The 13,289-nt window shown below is 47.3% G+C and overlaps 1 protein-coding gene across 5 annotated transcripts in view; it reads left to right on the top strand.

Annotated features, from left to right (window-relative positions):
- Window positions 1-10,393, top strand: part of LOC106112963 (uncharacterized) — an 11,027-nt gene extending 634 nt beyond the window's left edge. Inside the window, exons 1-7 of one of the 5 annotated variants that reach the window (XM_055819638.1) lie at window positions 1-461; window positions 793-1,185; window positions 6,984-7,061; window positions 7,196-7,492; window positions 8,948-9,247; window positions 9,585-9,686; window positions 10,092-10,393. The exon at window positions 1-461 is cut by the window's left edge and continues 634 nt beyond it. In XM_055819638.1, coding sequence (XP_055675613.1) covers window positions 7,049-7,061; window positions 7,196-7,492; window positions 8,948-9,247; window positions 9,585-9,686; window positions 10,092-10,105 — 726 coding nt within the window. In that variant the 5' untranslated portion in view covers window positions 1-461; window positions 793-1,185; window positions 6,984-7,048 and the 3' untranslated portion in view covers window positions 10,106-10,393. Of the gene's footprint in view, window positions 1,186-4,460; window positions 4,975-6,983; window positions 7,062-7,195; window positions 7,493-8,947; window positions 9,248-9,584; window positions 9,687-10,091 lie in introns of those variants that run through there. The other 4 variants (XM_027797017.2, XM_027797016.2, XM_027797015.2 and 1 more) reach the window with 4 other exon arrangements.
- Window positions 10,394-13,289: the final 2,896 nt, after the last annotated feature.

Below are 13,289 nucleotides of genomic sequence, written 5' to 3'. Positions count from 1 at the left end.
ACAAGGAAGAAAATTAACTCTAACCCAGCCAAAACCAGGACAAAGAAACGATACTAGCAGAGATGAAGTTTGGAAAAGACTGTGAAATGGGTGCAGGAAATGAAAGTTTTGATTCAGTTACTCAAAGTGTCTGGTAACTTTGAGATGACCTTCAGCTTTTATGAGCTTGTGGGTGGTTCTGTCCTATAGCTACTAGTCTCACACTCCTTAATACCTTGAAACTGGTACCAGCTGCCCACATTTAGGCAAATGAATCCCCTCTTCAGCTGCCAGGTGATGTCCTATCTGTTTCTCTCCTTCAGCTTCTCCTACCAGTTGGTGACAAGCAAAGATTCCCCATCTCAGCTGGTGACTGGGCCACATTTTCTGTCTGAACAAACTGACCGTGCCCTCTTGTGGCAAAGCAAACCAACAGTGTCCTGAGCTGCATCAGGAAGCACATTGCCAGCAGGCTGAAAGAGGTGATCCTTCTCCTCTACTCACTACCTGAGTGTGGTGAAGCCACACTGGAGTGCTGTGTCCAGTTCTGGGCTCCCCAGTACAAGAAAGATAGGGGAATCCTGAAAAGGCCCATGCAGATGATTGAGGGACTGGTGCATCTTTCACCCAAGGAAAGGCTGAGATCACTGAGAGACTCCTAACCTGGACAGTAGACAGCTCAGGAGGGAGCTTACCAATATGTATAAGTATGTGATGAATATACATGGTGGTGTCCAGTGACAGGACAGGAGACACAAAATGAAACACATGAAATTCCATCTGAATGCAAAACAACACTTTTTTTACTGCCAGGGTGATCAGACACAGAAACAGGTCACCCAGAGAGGTTGTGGAGTCTCTGTCCTTCAAGATGTTCAAAACCCAGTTGGATGTGGTCCTGGGCAACCAGCTCTGGCTGGGGAGACTGGACTTGGTGACCTCCAGAGGCTCCTGCCAACATCAGCTACTCTGTGACTCTGCATTACCCAACACCCATCCCTAAACGAGCAAGTCAGCTGCGTATTTTATCCTTTGGGAAGATACTATGGGCTGGCACAAGAGATGCTTGATTGTTCCAGTGGGTTTGGAAAGGTGAAAACGGAAAGGTGAGAAAAGGAATCAGTGATTTTAATGAAGTGTATCCACCGCTCCAGGACTCTCATCATTTCAGGAGCTGCTGAGTTTGCAGGAGTTTGACAAGGAGAGGTAGGTATGTTATTAGCCAGCAGAAACAGTAGGCAGGGGTTTATTAGGGATCTGGCCATATGGCTCATTCTTATTTTAATAGCATTACCAAGAAGCCAGTGAAAGCAAAGATTAACCTTAAAAAAAAAAAAAAAAAAACTACAAAGGAAAACCCCAAACCATCTGAAATCATCCACTCTTCTATCTTTACCAGTGGTTCTACCCATTCAACAGGAAAAAGAAACAGCAATGTAATTGTCACAGGGACAAAGATAAGGTTTCTGTGCTAGATGTGAACTCTCAGTCACTTTCTGTTCAGTATGACATTGTAGATCCCATCTGAGCTGGGCATGGCCACTCTCCTCTGCCAGCAATGCTGGACATTAGTATAAAGCTCTGTTTACAGTCGTTGTTAAAAAACTTGATGCCCTTCACAGCACAGCAGGTAAGCCCTTTAGAGTTCTGATGGGAGAAGTGCAGGAGCATGTGGTGGATCTAGAGCAAGAGGAAGGAGGTGGGACAGAGGGAACTCTCTCACCAGGGGAGGTGGAGAGCAGCACAATCACCCCTGATGTGATTCAGAGCCCTCCTATTGAACTGGAGGAAGGAGGGAAAATATTAGCACCCTTGCAAAAGAGTGGGTCAATCATAAAGAAGTGAGACCAGACTTGTCTCTACTGATCATGAGATTCCATGGGTCTGAGAAGCCCCTAGATGGAAATGGCCCCATGAGGGTCACTAATCCAATCTTCCGCCCTAGAGGCAGCTCTGTCCCATGAGGCATTTCAAGTTGGGGCAAGTATGACTCATCTTGTGGCCATCTAGGCAGGGTCTGAAAAGTGATTGTCCATGTTTTATGTCTTATTGTGTGGTCGGTGTTGGTCTATATGGGAAAAATCAGAGTGTTCTTCCATCAAATATGACTACTATAAATAAGAACATTATGCTCTTATTTCACTCATTTTACTTTGGATCATTTAAAAATGTTTTGCTTTTTGAACATTTTCATCACCTTACTCTAGTGGTGGGTTAGTCTTGGCTAGGAGCCAAACTCTCACCCAGCTGCTCACTCACTCCCCCTCAGTGGGATGGGGGAGAAAAATAAAAGAACACAAATGAAGAAGCTCATGAGTTGAGATAAACGGGGGGGGGGGGGGGGGGGGGGGGATGTGATTACTTAGCAATTCCTGTCATGGGAAAAACAGACTCTGCTTGGGGAAAATTGACTGACTTTATTGCCAGTTAAAATACATGCATAATTATTGGTTGGGGCAAAGTAACATTAAAACAAAACCTTTCCTCCCGGTTCCCCATGCTTAACTTGACTCCAGACTCTTCTACTCATCCCAAAGTGGTACAGGGAAATGGGGCTGAGGGGTTAGGGTCAGTATGTAGCGATTTCTCTCTGACACTCCTTCTTCTCACACTTTTCCTCTGCTCTGCTGTGGCTCTCTGTGGGCAGGATATCCATCTGTTCCACTGTGGGTCCTCCATGGGCTGCAGGGGGTCCCTGATCCTCCATGGAGCACTTCTACAGCCTCTTACTCTGACCTTCTTGTCCCCTCTCTCATTGCTCACTCTTCTTGGCATTTTCTGCCCCTTCTGAAATATTTTTGCCCAGGCAAAGCTCCCTGCTTCACACACCATGCACTCCCACCCACACAGACACAGAGATATAGGAAAGACATTGAGCAGCTGGAGCTAGCTCAGCGGCCACGGCTCTGTGGGGAAGGTGCAGGAGCATCCACCACCTGGGGAGAGGCAGGAGAAGGCTCTGGGGATCAAAGCAGACCACCAGGACCTTCTTTGTCCTGGGATGTGGCAGGAGGATGAGAAAGAGCATGGCCCACAGTGGAGAGAAAAGATCTGGCAATGTCCCTCCAGGCCATGAGCCTGCTGCTGACCCATCAGGGGCTGAGGAAGAACTGACTAAAGAATAGGACTGTTAGTTATGTATTGTGGTTGTTCTGCCAGCCACATTGCTATGTTCACCTCTGGAAAAAAAAAAAAAAAAAAAAAAAACAAACTAAAAAAAACCAAACCCCTAACATAAACTGTGCTCAATTTGGTCAGACGACCAGTCACTCTCACAAAAGCTGCTGAAGACCAGGACAAGTTCAGCCAAGAATTTCTGAGCGCTTTTCCCTGCTGCAGTTTTCTCAGAGGTCTCCCCCTGTGCCAGCAGTGGTTGTATTTGCTGGAATTTGCAAGGTGCCTGCCCTTTGATGTCTGTGGGGCTCAGCATCCCTTGAGCATGGTTATTCGTTGCTGAAAGAGCCACAACTAGTGCCGATGGAGAAGGTGGCAGGGCTGACAGTTTGCAGTGGTGAATCTTCCCTTGCATATCTAACTGACAGCCCTGGTCTCCATCCATCCCATTGCCGCCTGCATGTGCAGCTGCTGCTGCACCTACCCGTTGCTGCTGCTGGCGACCTGTATCTGTCAGAGGAGGAGAAGTAAGCAGCAAGGGCAAAGGAGGATCACATCAGAGGACACAAAGTGAGGCAGGGGAAAGGTGATGTGAGGCTAGTGAGCACGAGGCACCCACTTTAGGGAGGAGCGCTTCTGGTCCTAGGATGCTCTTCCACTGGGAATTCCTTCAATGCCTGGACCACACCTGAGCCCCCAAAATACTGAGCGATGCTCAGCATCATCCTCTAAAACCGTGCCATGCACATAGGATGGTGGCAGCTCAGATTGGTGATACCTCCTCATTCCTACCCTGAGCCTCTGAATGTGCAAGATGGGAGCTAACACCACACTGCCAAGGTCTAGGACACAAGGAGGGCCTCCTACAAGGCTTTTCAGATTCTGACAGTACACTTGCTGCAAGCCAGGTGGGTTACCAAAAGCTCCACCATAAAGGTGGCACAAGTGGTTACGCTTCAGCCCTGGTTAGTTAAAGTGGTGTTTGATCTCAGGATTACCTGGATCACATCTTTGCTCCAAAGGTGCCTCACTGGTGGCCTCCTCTCTGTCTCAGTGGAGGAGGAAACAAGGAAGAAGAAAAGGCTTGTTTCTCTTATCCTTTGCTTTGAAAATCCAAACCAGCGTTTTATCTGGATGTTGATGTATATTAAGATGGGGCCTCCAGTCCTCTGCAGCTTCCGAATCATCCAAAAACGGCCCCTATACAGCTGCTGGTGCCACTCCACTACTGATGCAATGCAAGGGGAAGTTGTGGAAACCATCTTCGTGCTACTTCTCAGCAGATGTCACTTCCCAGCCACTTTGCTGCCAGTCACTAGAACATAGACATTTCTAGTCTTGGCACATTTGGCTTGATCACAGGCATGATGGTAACTAGGGAAAAACAGAAAGGGAAGGTTGGATCCTGTGGTCTGGGAAATGGGGAGAAGAATAAAAACCTTGCTGCTGCTGACCCTTTTTGTCACTTGCTATAAAGAAGACCCCTAAGGCAAGAGAGAGTAGAAAATGGCCACCATCAGTCCCCCAGTTCAAGGGAGGGATGAAGTGGACTATGGTTCATGGGGCAAAAAGACAGTCCAAAGGTGACCTAGAGCATTTGGGGTAGAACGTATCTCTGAAAAGATAATGACAATACAAAGACATGCAACATACAGGGTGTAGCTTCCCTGAGCTCCCAGATCTGTGGGTAGTGGCTTCTGCTTCATTATGCAGCACTTCCTCTCCCTACCCCTCTGACCACCCAGCTTGGGTTAGACAGATGGAGAAGGCAGGACAGAGCCACCAGGCAGCACGCTCCTCTCCTGGACAGCCTGGCACAGAGCCCTGAGCACACCGTGGATTGTGCTGCCATGACCGTCTACCTCCTTGTGATACTCCTCAGTGAGTCTCTCTGCCTCCACTCTGCCTTCTCACTCCCCCATGGATATGTTTACTTCTCCTTTTTCCTTTTCTCTCAGCTCTTACCCTCTCTGTTCTCCATTCTTGTCCTTTCTTTCACCTCTAGCCCTTCTGCTGCCTTACATCCCTCTCAAGTCCTTTCTTTTGCTGCTGTTGTCTCTGCTTTCTCCCTCTCTCCTTTCTGGCTTTCAATTCAGTCTTCCCTCCTGTCTTTTATGGTCCTCTATAAAAACCTGTTCCTCTGCCTCCTCTCTCCTGTCCTCTCCTCTCCTCTCCTCTCCTCTCCTCTCAGCTGGATAACACTATTCTCTGAATATGAAGAACAGTTTGTTGAAAACTCATTGTTGTGGTGATGCTGGACAGGATCCCAATATGTGGTCTTTTCAGCAAGTGATTCTAGCTGTTAAATATCAGTACCGCTACTTTCTTTCATTTTCTCTGGTGTAGATTATTTCAAAATCAGGTCTGATCAGCTGTTCTGCTTCCTTATTTTTCTCTGTTTTCTGGCATGAGAATCAGACTGGGACTTGTTTGCCCCTGGCCTGGGGTGAAACAAAGTTCTGTTCTAAGATCTGTTTCAGGTCAAAACTGTGCTCCAGGGCTTTCAATGCTTAGGCCTGCTTCCGTCCCATCTCTGTTCAGCACTAATTTTTCATCATCACCAGTGGGGGCTAAAAAGAAGGGGCACGCACCTGCACGCAACCTCTTCCTGCATGCATCTCACCGTGTTACAAAGGACACTACATTCAAGGGCTCTGGGTGGGGGAGACGCTTTTCAGCAGAAGACAGCCAATTAGATCTGTTGCCTCACACCCGCAGCAGCAAAACCCATGTCACCCAATGGCATCCTACATCTTCCTTCATACTTCACCTAGCTCTTGTCCTGGGTCTGGCTGGTTGCAGTTAGTTTGCCTCATAGCAGCCTGCAACGGTGCCCGTTTGGATTTGTGACTAAAAGAGTGTTGGTAACACACCAGAGCTTTGGCTATGGCTAACAACATTTGCATGGTGTCAAGGTCTTCTTGAATGGGTTCTTGAGAAGCTTAGGGGTGGGAAGAAGCTGGGAGGGAACAGAACCAGAATGGCTGACCCCAACTGACCAAAGAGATATTCCATGCCCTATAAACTCATGCTCATCAATAAAACCAGAGGGAAAAGAGGCTTGGGACAGGCAGCCATCGTTCGGGCTCTGGCTGGGTGTCCCTGCAGTTGTGGGGGGTGATGAGTGATTGCCTTTGCATCACTTGATATCTTCCTCTTTCCATTACTTCTTTAACTTCTTTGAATCCAAACCCACAAGTTCTCTTACTGCTGCTCTTCTGATCCTTTATTCCCATTGTGCTGGGGGCAGGGGGAGTGTGTGGTTGTGTGGGGCTGATCTGCCAGCCAGAACGAGCCCACCACAGCTCCCTGGGCCCTCCTCACCTCTAATGCAAGCAACAACCCCCACCTCATTGCTAGTCATAACAAGATTCCTTGCCTGTAGCCTCATTTTTGATGCCATTAGACCTTGAGCTCATCCTGTTCTTCACCTCATCTCCATACGTACCTTCTTCCCTGCTAGGACCCATGACATCTCCTGTCCTTCCTAACCCAATAAGAACTCCAGCAGTTCCATTTCTTTAAGTTTCAAGATGTCATTTGCTAGTGCTGATATCAATCAATTCTTTGCAATCACCAGATCTCTTCTAACAGAAGAAATAATCTCTTACAACATGTGCTGTATGTAGCTAAAAGATAAGTTCAGGGGCATGATGAGTTTTGTAATTTTTTTTCCATGCATAGCCTCATTGGCTTGTGAAATTGTTTTCTCAGGTTTTCTCAGTGATCAGTCTAGGCATTCCATGTCATCTTGGCACAAAAAGGAATGATGATCTGTACAGAATCCATGGTATTGTGGAGGGGCCATGATCTTGCCTGATGGCCGGAAGGGCTAGGTCTTCATAGGGTAGTGTCTGTGTAAGTGATATCTTTTCTCTCTTTTTTTGCAGCCTCCCCTCTCTTGTCATTTCAATGGCCCTCTCTCACAGCTCTCCTCCACTTGCTGCCATTGGCTATGTCCTCTGCAGGTAAGTGCAGCTTGACCTCTCACAAGATTCTCTCCAGCTGGACTCAGACAAGGCGAGGTTGAGTTGTGTTTTTTTAAAAAGGAGGGAAAAGGAAAGTTCCCTACCATCCTCCAAATCCTTTCTTTCTTCCCCAGACCTGCTGCCGGTCCCTACCCTCTCCACAGACCCCAGTTATCATTTCTATTATGAAGGGGAACATCTTGCTATCATATGCTCGGCTGCAACACAAAGGAAAATAGGCGGATTTCGGTTCTTCAATCAAAGCGGGGAGCAAATCGACCTAAGAGCACCATACCCCCTCCCGTTTGCCTGGCTCCAGCTCAAGGCTTCAACAGCATCAGCTGGGACATACACGTGCATGTACTTTGTGGAGGACTCTGGGCAAGAAATTCCTTCCAACAGGAGCCTTCCTCTCTCAATTAAGGTCCAGAGTAGGTTGGTTTTGTCTCTATGGCTTGCGTACCACCAGCCCAGGGGCTGCACGGCTCCCTTTAAAGCATCATCTTCTCCCATGGCCCTATCACTTGGTTGCCAATGTACAGATGAAGTAGCTCCAGCTTACTGTCATAAAATCACAGAATTATTTGGGTTGAAAAAGACCTTTGATATCATAAAGTCCAACTGTTAACCCAGGACTACCAAGTCCAACAGTAAACCATATTGCTAAATTTTTTTATTACTTCCAGGGATGATGAATCCACCACCACCTCAGGCAGCTTGTTCAAGTGCTTCATCACCCTTTCAGTGAAAAAAAAATTCGTAGCATGCAATCTAAACCTCCCCAGGTGTAACTTGAGGCTGTATCCTCTTGTCCAGTTGCTAGTTATTAGGGAGACCAACCCCCACCTGCCTACTACCTCCTTTCAAGTAGTTGTAGAGGACTAAGATATCCCCTGAGTCTCTTCTCCAGACTAAACAACCCTAGTTCCCTCAGCCGCTCCTTGTAAGACTTGTTCTCTAGACCCTTCACCAGCTTCATTGGCCTTCTCTGGACACGCTCCAACATCTCAACATCCCTCTTGAAGTGAGGGGCCCAAAACTGAACACAGGGTTCAAGGTGTGGCCTCATCAGTGCCAATTACAGGAGGACAATCACTGCCCTTGTCCTGCTGGCCACACTTTCGAATACAAACCAGGATGCTTTTGGCCTTCATGGCCACCTGGGCATACTGCTGGCTCATCTTCAGCTGGCCATCAACCAGCACCACCAGGTCCTTTTCCATCAGGCAGCTTTCTAGCCGCTCCTCCCCAAGCCTGTAGCGTTGTGTAGGGTTATTGTGACCCAAGTGCAGGACCCAGCTCTTCTCCTTGTTGAACCTCATACACCTGTCTTCGGCCCATCAATCCAGCCTGCCTAGATCCCTCAGCAGAGCCTTCCTCACAAGCTCCTTTTCTGCTCCTGCATTTCTCTGAGAAAGCAGGAATTAGTTAAAATTAAAGCAGGAATTAATTCCAGCAGTGAGCCTCCCCAAGCCTTTCATCTGGGTTTGGGGTGTATTACACACCTTCCTACTGTGGGCATGTAAAAATACTTCTTTTCTACACTTCAGTGAAGAGAAAGAAACTGCATAAGCTGCTCTGAGCTCTTAACACTGTGTTGCGTGGGTCTTTTCTCCTCTGCCCATGGTTCAAGAAGGGCATAGAAAAGAGAGCCACAAGTGACCCCCCAGAAGCTTTTTGATCATCCAGGGCTCTGTATTTGAATGGAAAATAACCAGAAGAATAACACATCTTTTGTAATTTCTTAGGTAAGACTAGCTTATAACACTGGGAAAAATCGTGGGGCTTGTGCACAGGTCCTGATGCCAATAGACAGCCAATTGCTTGGGTTATGTTTTGATAAGGTTTTTGTTTCTTTTCCCCCACCCCCCACCCCCCACCCCCAGCTGCTCCCGTGGCCCCAACTTTATCCCTGGATCCTCAGCAGCAAGTCTATATATCCGGGAACAGTGTCAAGCTCCTCTGCTCCATCCCCTCATCTCCAGATAACGTTAGGGAAGTCCAGTACTATGCAGACTTTGGATTTGCAGTCTCCATCCCAGTATCAAATGTGAAAAACTACAGCTACGATCTCAAAATCACAGGAGAGGATGTCTCTGGGTCTTACAGTTGTGCCTACTTTGTAATGAAGTCTATGCGTCCTGTTCGATCCGAAAGGAGCCGCTGGATCAATGTTAATGTGAAAAGTGAGTTTTCAAACCCTTCCTCACTACAGCGTCAAGTAACTAGTGACTCATCATGAGTTAATTCACTCCCTGTGTGCTTGCCTATGAAGTCATCCATGAGTCTCACCTCCATCCCTTCCTGTCCTAGGATCATCCATCTGTCTGCCTCAGTCTCTCTATTCATCACTAAATGAGCTCACTGCCATGCCTGCCTGAGTTTTTAAGCACCAAAATAAGGAGGGGTAATGGAGAAATAGATCTCAGTGAAAAAACTGTCACATCACTTTGTCTGGCTTTTTTTTGGGCAGTGAAAGGTTGTGTTGTGCTAAGCCTAAAGTCACTGTTGATTCCTATCCAGGCTATAAAATCGGCTGGATTCGAGAGATCATTGTTGGGGGTTCATTCTTTACCATCAATGGCCTCATCTTTTTCTTCTCCCACTGCCTGATGAAGAGAACAGGTAAATATTTCCGTTTCATTAGGACATTTAGAATTTTTAAATCCTGGGACTTCCTTTCATTTTACAGAAAATGACCCGGTTTGACTGTTATTCCATCTTGTTTTCCAAAGAAAAGGAAGCAAACATTTTATTCAAAGCTGTTTTGGTAGATTATTATGGAGAAAGAATTTGAAAAATGATTGCTTCTCAATATTGGTTGAGTTACCATCCTTGGAAGTACTTAAAAGGGTGCAGAAGTGACACTTAGGGACATTGTTTAGTGATAGATCTTAGTGATAGATTTAGTAGTGTTAGGTTTACGGTTGGACTCAATGATTTTAAAAGTCTTCTCCAACCTAAAAGATTCTATGATACTGTGATTCTCACCCTGCTTCCTCCTCTGATGCCCAAATCTATCTCCTTTAGGGGTCCAACACTGAAGAGAAGCCATTTCTGATGCTGCTGCTTCCCTCATTTGTGGATCTGGAAGAGGGATTCTGAAGGAGAAGGAGAAGGAGAAGGAGAAGAAGGAGAATTCCCTAAAGGTTCTGCTCTATTAGCTAAGGCAATCTACTCCCTCGGGCCCCACCTGATTCCTCATTGTCTGCCTCAGAGTCCCCAAGAGGCAGAAGTGGTGCATGTTCAGCTGGCAATTGTTTTGACTTACCCATTCCTCACCTTCCAACCCACCTTGGGTCTATTCAAATAAAGCTGGATGTTGTGTCTGAGTCTTGTGGGTTTCATTGAGAGATGCACATTTCCATGGTTCTTCCCAAAATGTATGCTTGTGTTTGTATGTGAGTGTGTGTCCTCTGCTCCAACTCACTCCCAATCCCACCACATTTCCATCACACTCCGTCCTTACTTCCATCTGAAATTCAGCCTCCTTTGGTGAAACACTGCAGCTCAGCCTTTAATCTCTGGACTGTGCAATCTGGTAGAAGGATAAGGGGTCAGAGAGAAGAACACAAGCCCAGAGCAGCTCCTTACCCCTCTGGCTTGCCTGTGTTTGCTGTCCAGGTCCCATCTAATATCTAATATCTGTACAGTTGATACCTTATGGTTTGCATCTGTAGAAGGCTGATGTCTTGGGGAGAGAAACATGGGCAGGAGGGGTAAGATGAGGGGTCACCTCTACATGGTAAATCACGCTGGAGGTCAGGCCACTTCATCCAGCATCTACTCCCAAAGAAAATATACAGCCTGACCCAGCACAGGGGCATACCAGAGGCCAAAACCATCATGCTCCTGAGTGAGAGGGTGGAAAGTGGGTGAGAGCTCTGCAGCCTGCTTGCACAAGGATTCCCCTCTCAATGCTGGCTTACACCATGCAGTGGACGTCAGTTCAGATGCTCAGAATTGTAGGAAGCTTCAGGCACACACCACCTCCTCCCTGGATCGACATGGTGTAAATGAGGCCTGCCCAATGGTTCTGAATTCCTTTTTACAAGGAGACACAACCTGCTGTGTGGCAAGATGTTTTTCTAGGATTAGAAGCTGGGACAGGATGCAGGTAGAGTCCAGACTCTGTGTTTTCCCAATGACCATTGCAGAGAAGCACCAGTGATAGATAAAGCCCTTCAGCCTTTGCCTTTTCCACCACTCTCCCCATTTGCTCTTTTCACTAAGTAACAAGTGCTGGCAGAACACCTTGGGTTAAAAGAAAATTCTCCTTTAACAATGAAGCTGTTCAGAGTGTGGGAACATTTTGCTGTGTCCTCTCTTTCATCATGCGCCATGGAGGGACACAATAGGGCACACCTGGTGTGCCTAGGAGACAAAAAGGCATAAAGACACTCTCTTTACCATTTTCCCGGAGTTTGACATTCAGGAGTGGCTGGACCTGGAGTGACAAGAGCTTCAAGTTTTGCCCACTCACCAACCTTCTAATTCATCCATCCATCCACCAGAACATCCACCCACCTATTAATCCATATATCAGATACCCGCTTCTGCCCTGTCAGCTACTCAGAGACACATGACATCACTAGCAGTTGCAGAAGTGAAGGGCTTGATCTTGACCAATCAGATAAATAGAGAAATATGACATCACAGCCACACGCACAAGCCAGGGGCCTGATCCTGCCCTGTCAGCTACTGAGAGATCAGAAGCATCTGCAAAAGGCAGGGGAAGGGAAGGGAAAAGGGAAGGGAAAAGGGAAGGGAAAAGGGAAGGGAAGGGAAGGGAAGGGAAGGGAAGGGAAAAGGGAAGGGAAAAGGGAAGGGAAAAGGGAAGGGAAGGGAAGGGAAGGGAAAAGGGAAGGGAAAAGGGAAGGGAAAAGGGAAGGGAAGGGAAGGGAAGGGAAGGGAAGGGAAGGGAAGGGAAGGGAAGGGAAGGGAAGGGAAGGGAAGGGAAGGGAAGGGAAGGGAAGGGAAGGGAAGGGAAGGGAAGGGAAGGGAAGGGAAGGGAAGGGAAGGGAAGGGAAGGGAAGGGAAGGGAAGGGAAGGGAAGGGAAGGGAAGGGAAGGGAAGGGAAGGGAAGGGAAGGGAAGGGAAGGGAAGGGAAGGGAAGGGAAGGGAAGGGAAGGGAAGGGAAGGGAAGGGAAGGGAAGGGAAGGGAAGGGAAGGGAAGGGAAGGGAAGGGAAGGGAAGGGAAGGGAAGGGAAGGGAAGGGAAGGGAAGGGAAGGGAAGGGAAGGGAAGGGAAGGGAAGGGAAGGGAAGGGAAGGGAAGGGAAGGGAAGGGAAGGGAAGGGAAGGGAAGGGAAGGGAAGGGAAGGGAAGGGAAGGGAAGGGAAGGGAAGGGAAGAAGAGGTGGTTCTCAGTCTGCCCTTGTAGCCATGTGAAGGACACCACAAAAGTTTTAACAAAGCCTTTGTGCAAGTAACATCTGATCTGTGCTACAGCAAGGCTTACAGGTGGCTGACTCTTTCTACGGAGGGTGTTCTTGATATGACAAATGCTACTCTGCTTCTTGATTTTACTTTATAGCTCAACAGGCTCTATGCATACTTTCAGGTGGGCTTTGGGTGCAGGATGCGCAGCTTCTGACATGAAATCATTGCATTCATGTGTAGAACAGTTACTGTGTGTAGAACAGAAGTACCAGATAGTGTTTCTAGACATGCCTCGTCATGTTGAATCCTCTTTTTGTCTTAGAACTGAAGAAAGAAGAAGAAAAGGTGTTTGATCTAAACGCTTTGGATGCCAATCACTTTGAAAGCTGTTACGGGGCAGAGTTAGAGGACATTTGGTAACCTTTACATCTGCTTAGTGCTTGAATCAGTACAGTTAATGTGACATATGTGGTTTGGGTTTTTCCCCAAAATGTCTGTGAAGGTCTGTGCAGGGAAATCCTCCTGGGCACCTGTTCAGAGAATGGTGAGAACTGTTGTGTTTTAGTATGCTTATGCTGCACTCATGATTGTTAAGAGCTTGCAGAATTAGGTTGTCTGTTTTGTCTGCATGCCTGTTTAAGGGCAGTAGCAAAGATTGTATCTCAGCAAACAGAACCTTTTCTGGGATTATTTAGTGTCCAGAGGGGAGCTGTGTAAATTTTTTCAGGATTATGTGAGCTGTCTTGGAATAAAACCTGGTCATGGCTTTGCCTTCTTGCTTCTGCTGCAGGCTTTGCATCCTTATGGGAGCAAAGACCAGACACCTATCACTCACACAAACAACGGGTG

The sequence above is a fragment of the Falco peregrinus genome, chromosome 16 (genome assembly GCF_023634155.1).
Source record: "Falco peregrinus isolate bFalPer1 chromosome 16, bFalPer1.pri, whole genome shotgun sequence".
Taxonomy (NCBI): Eukaryota; Metazoa; Chordata; class Aves; order Falconiformes; family Falconidae; genus Falco; species Falco peregrinus.
Note: the sequence above shows the minus strand (reverse complement) of the source record. Positions and strands in the feature narration are given on the sequence as shown.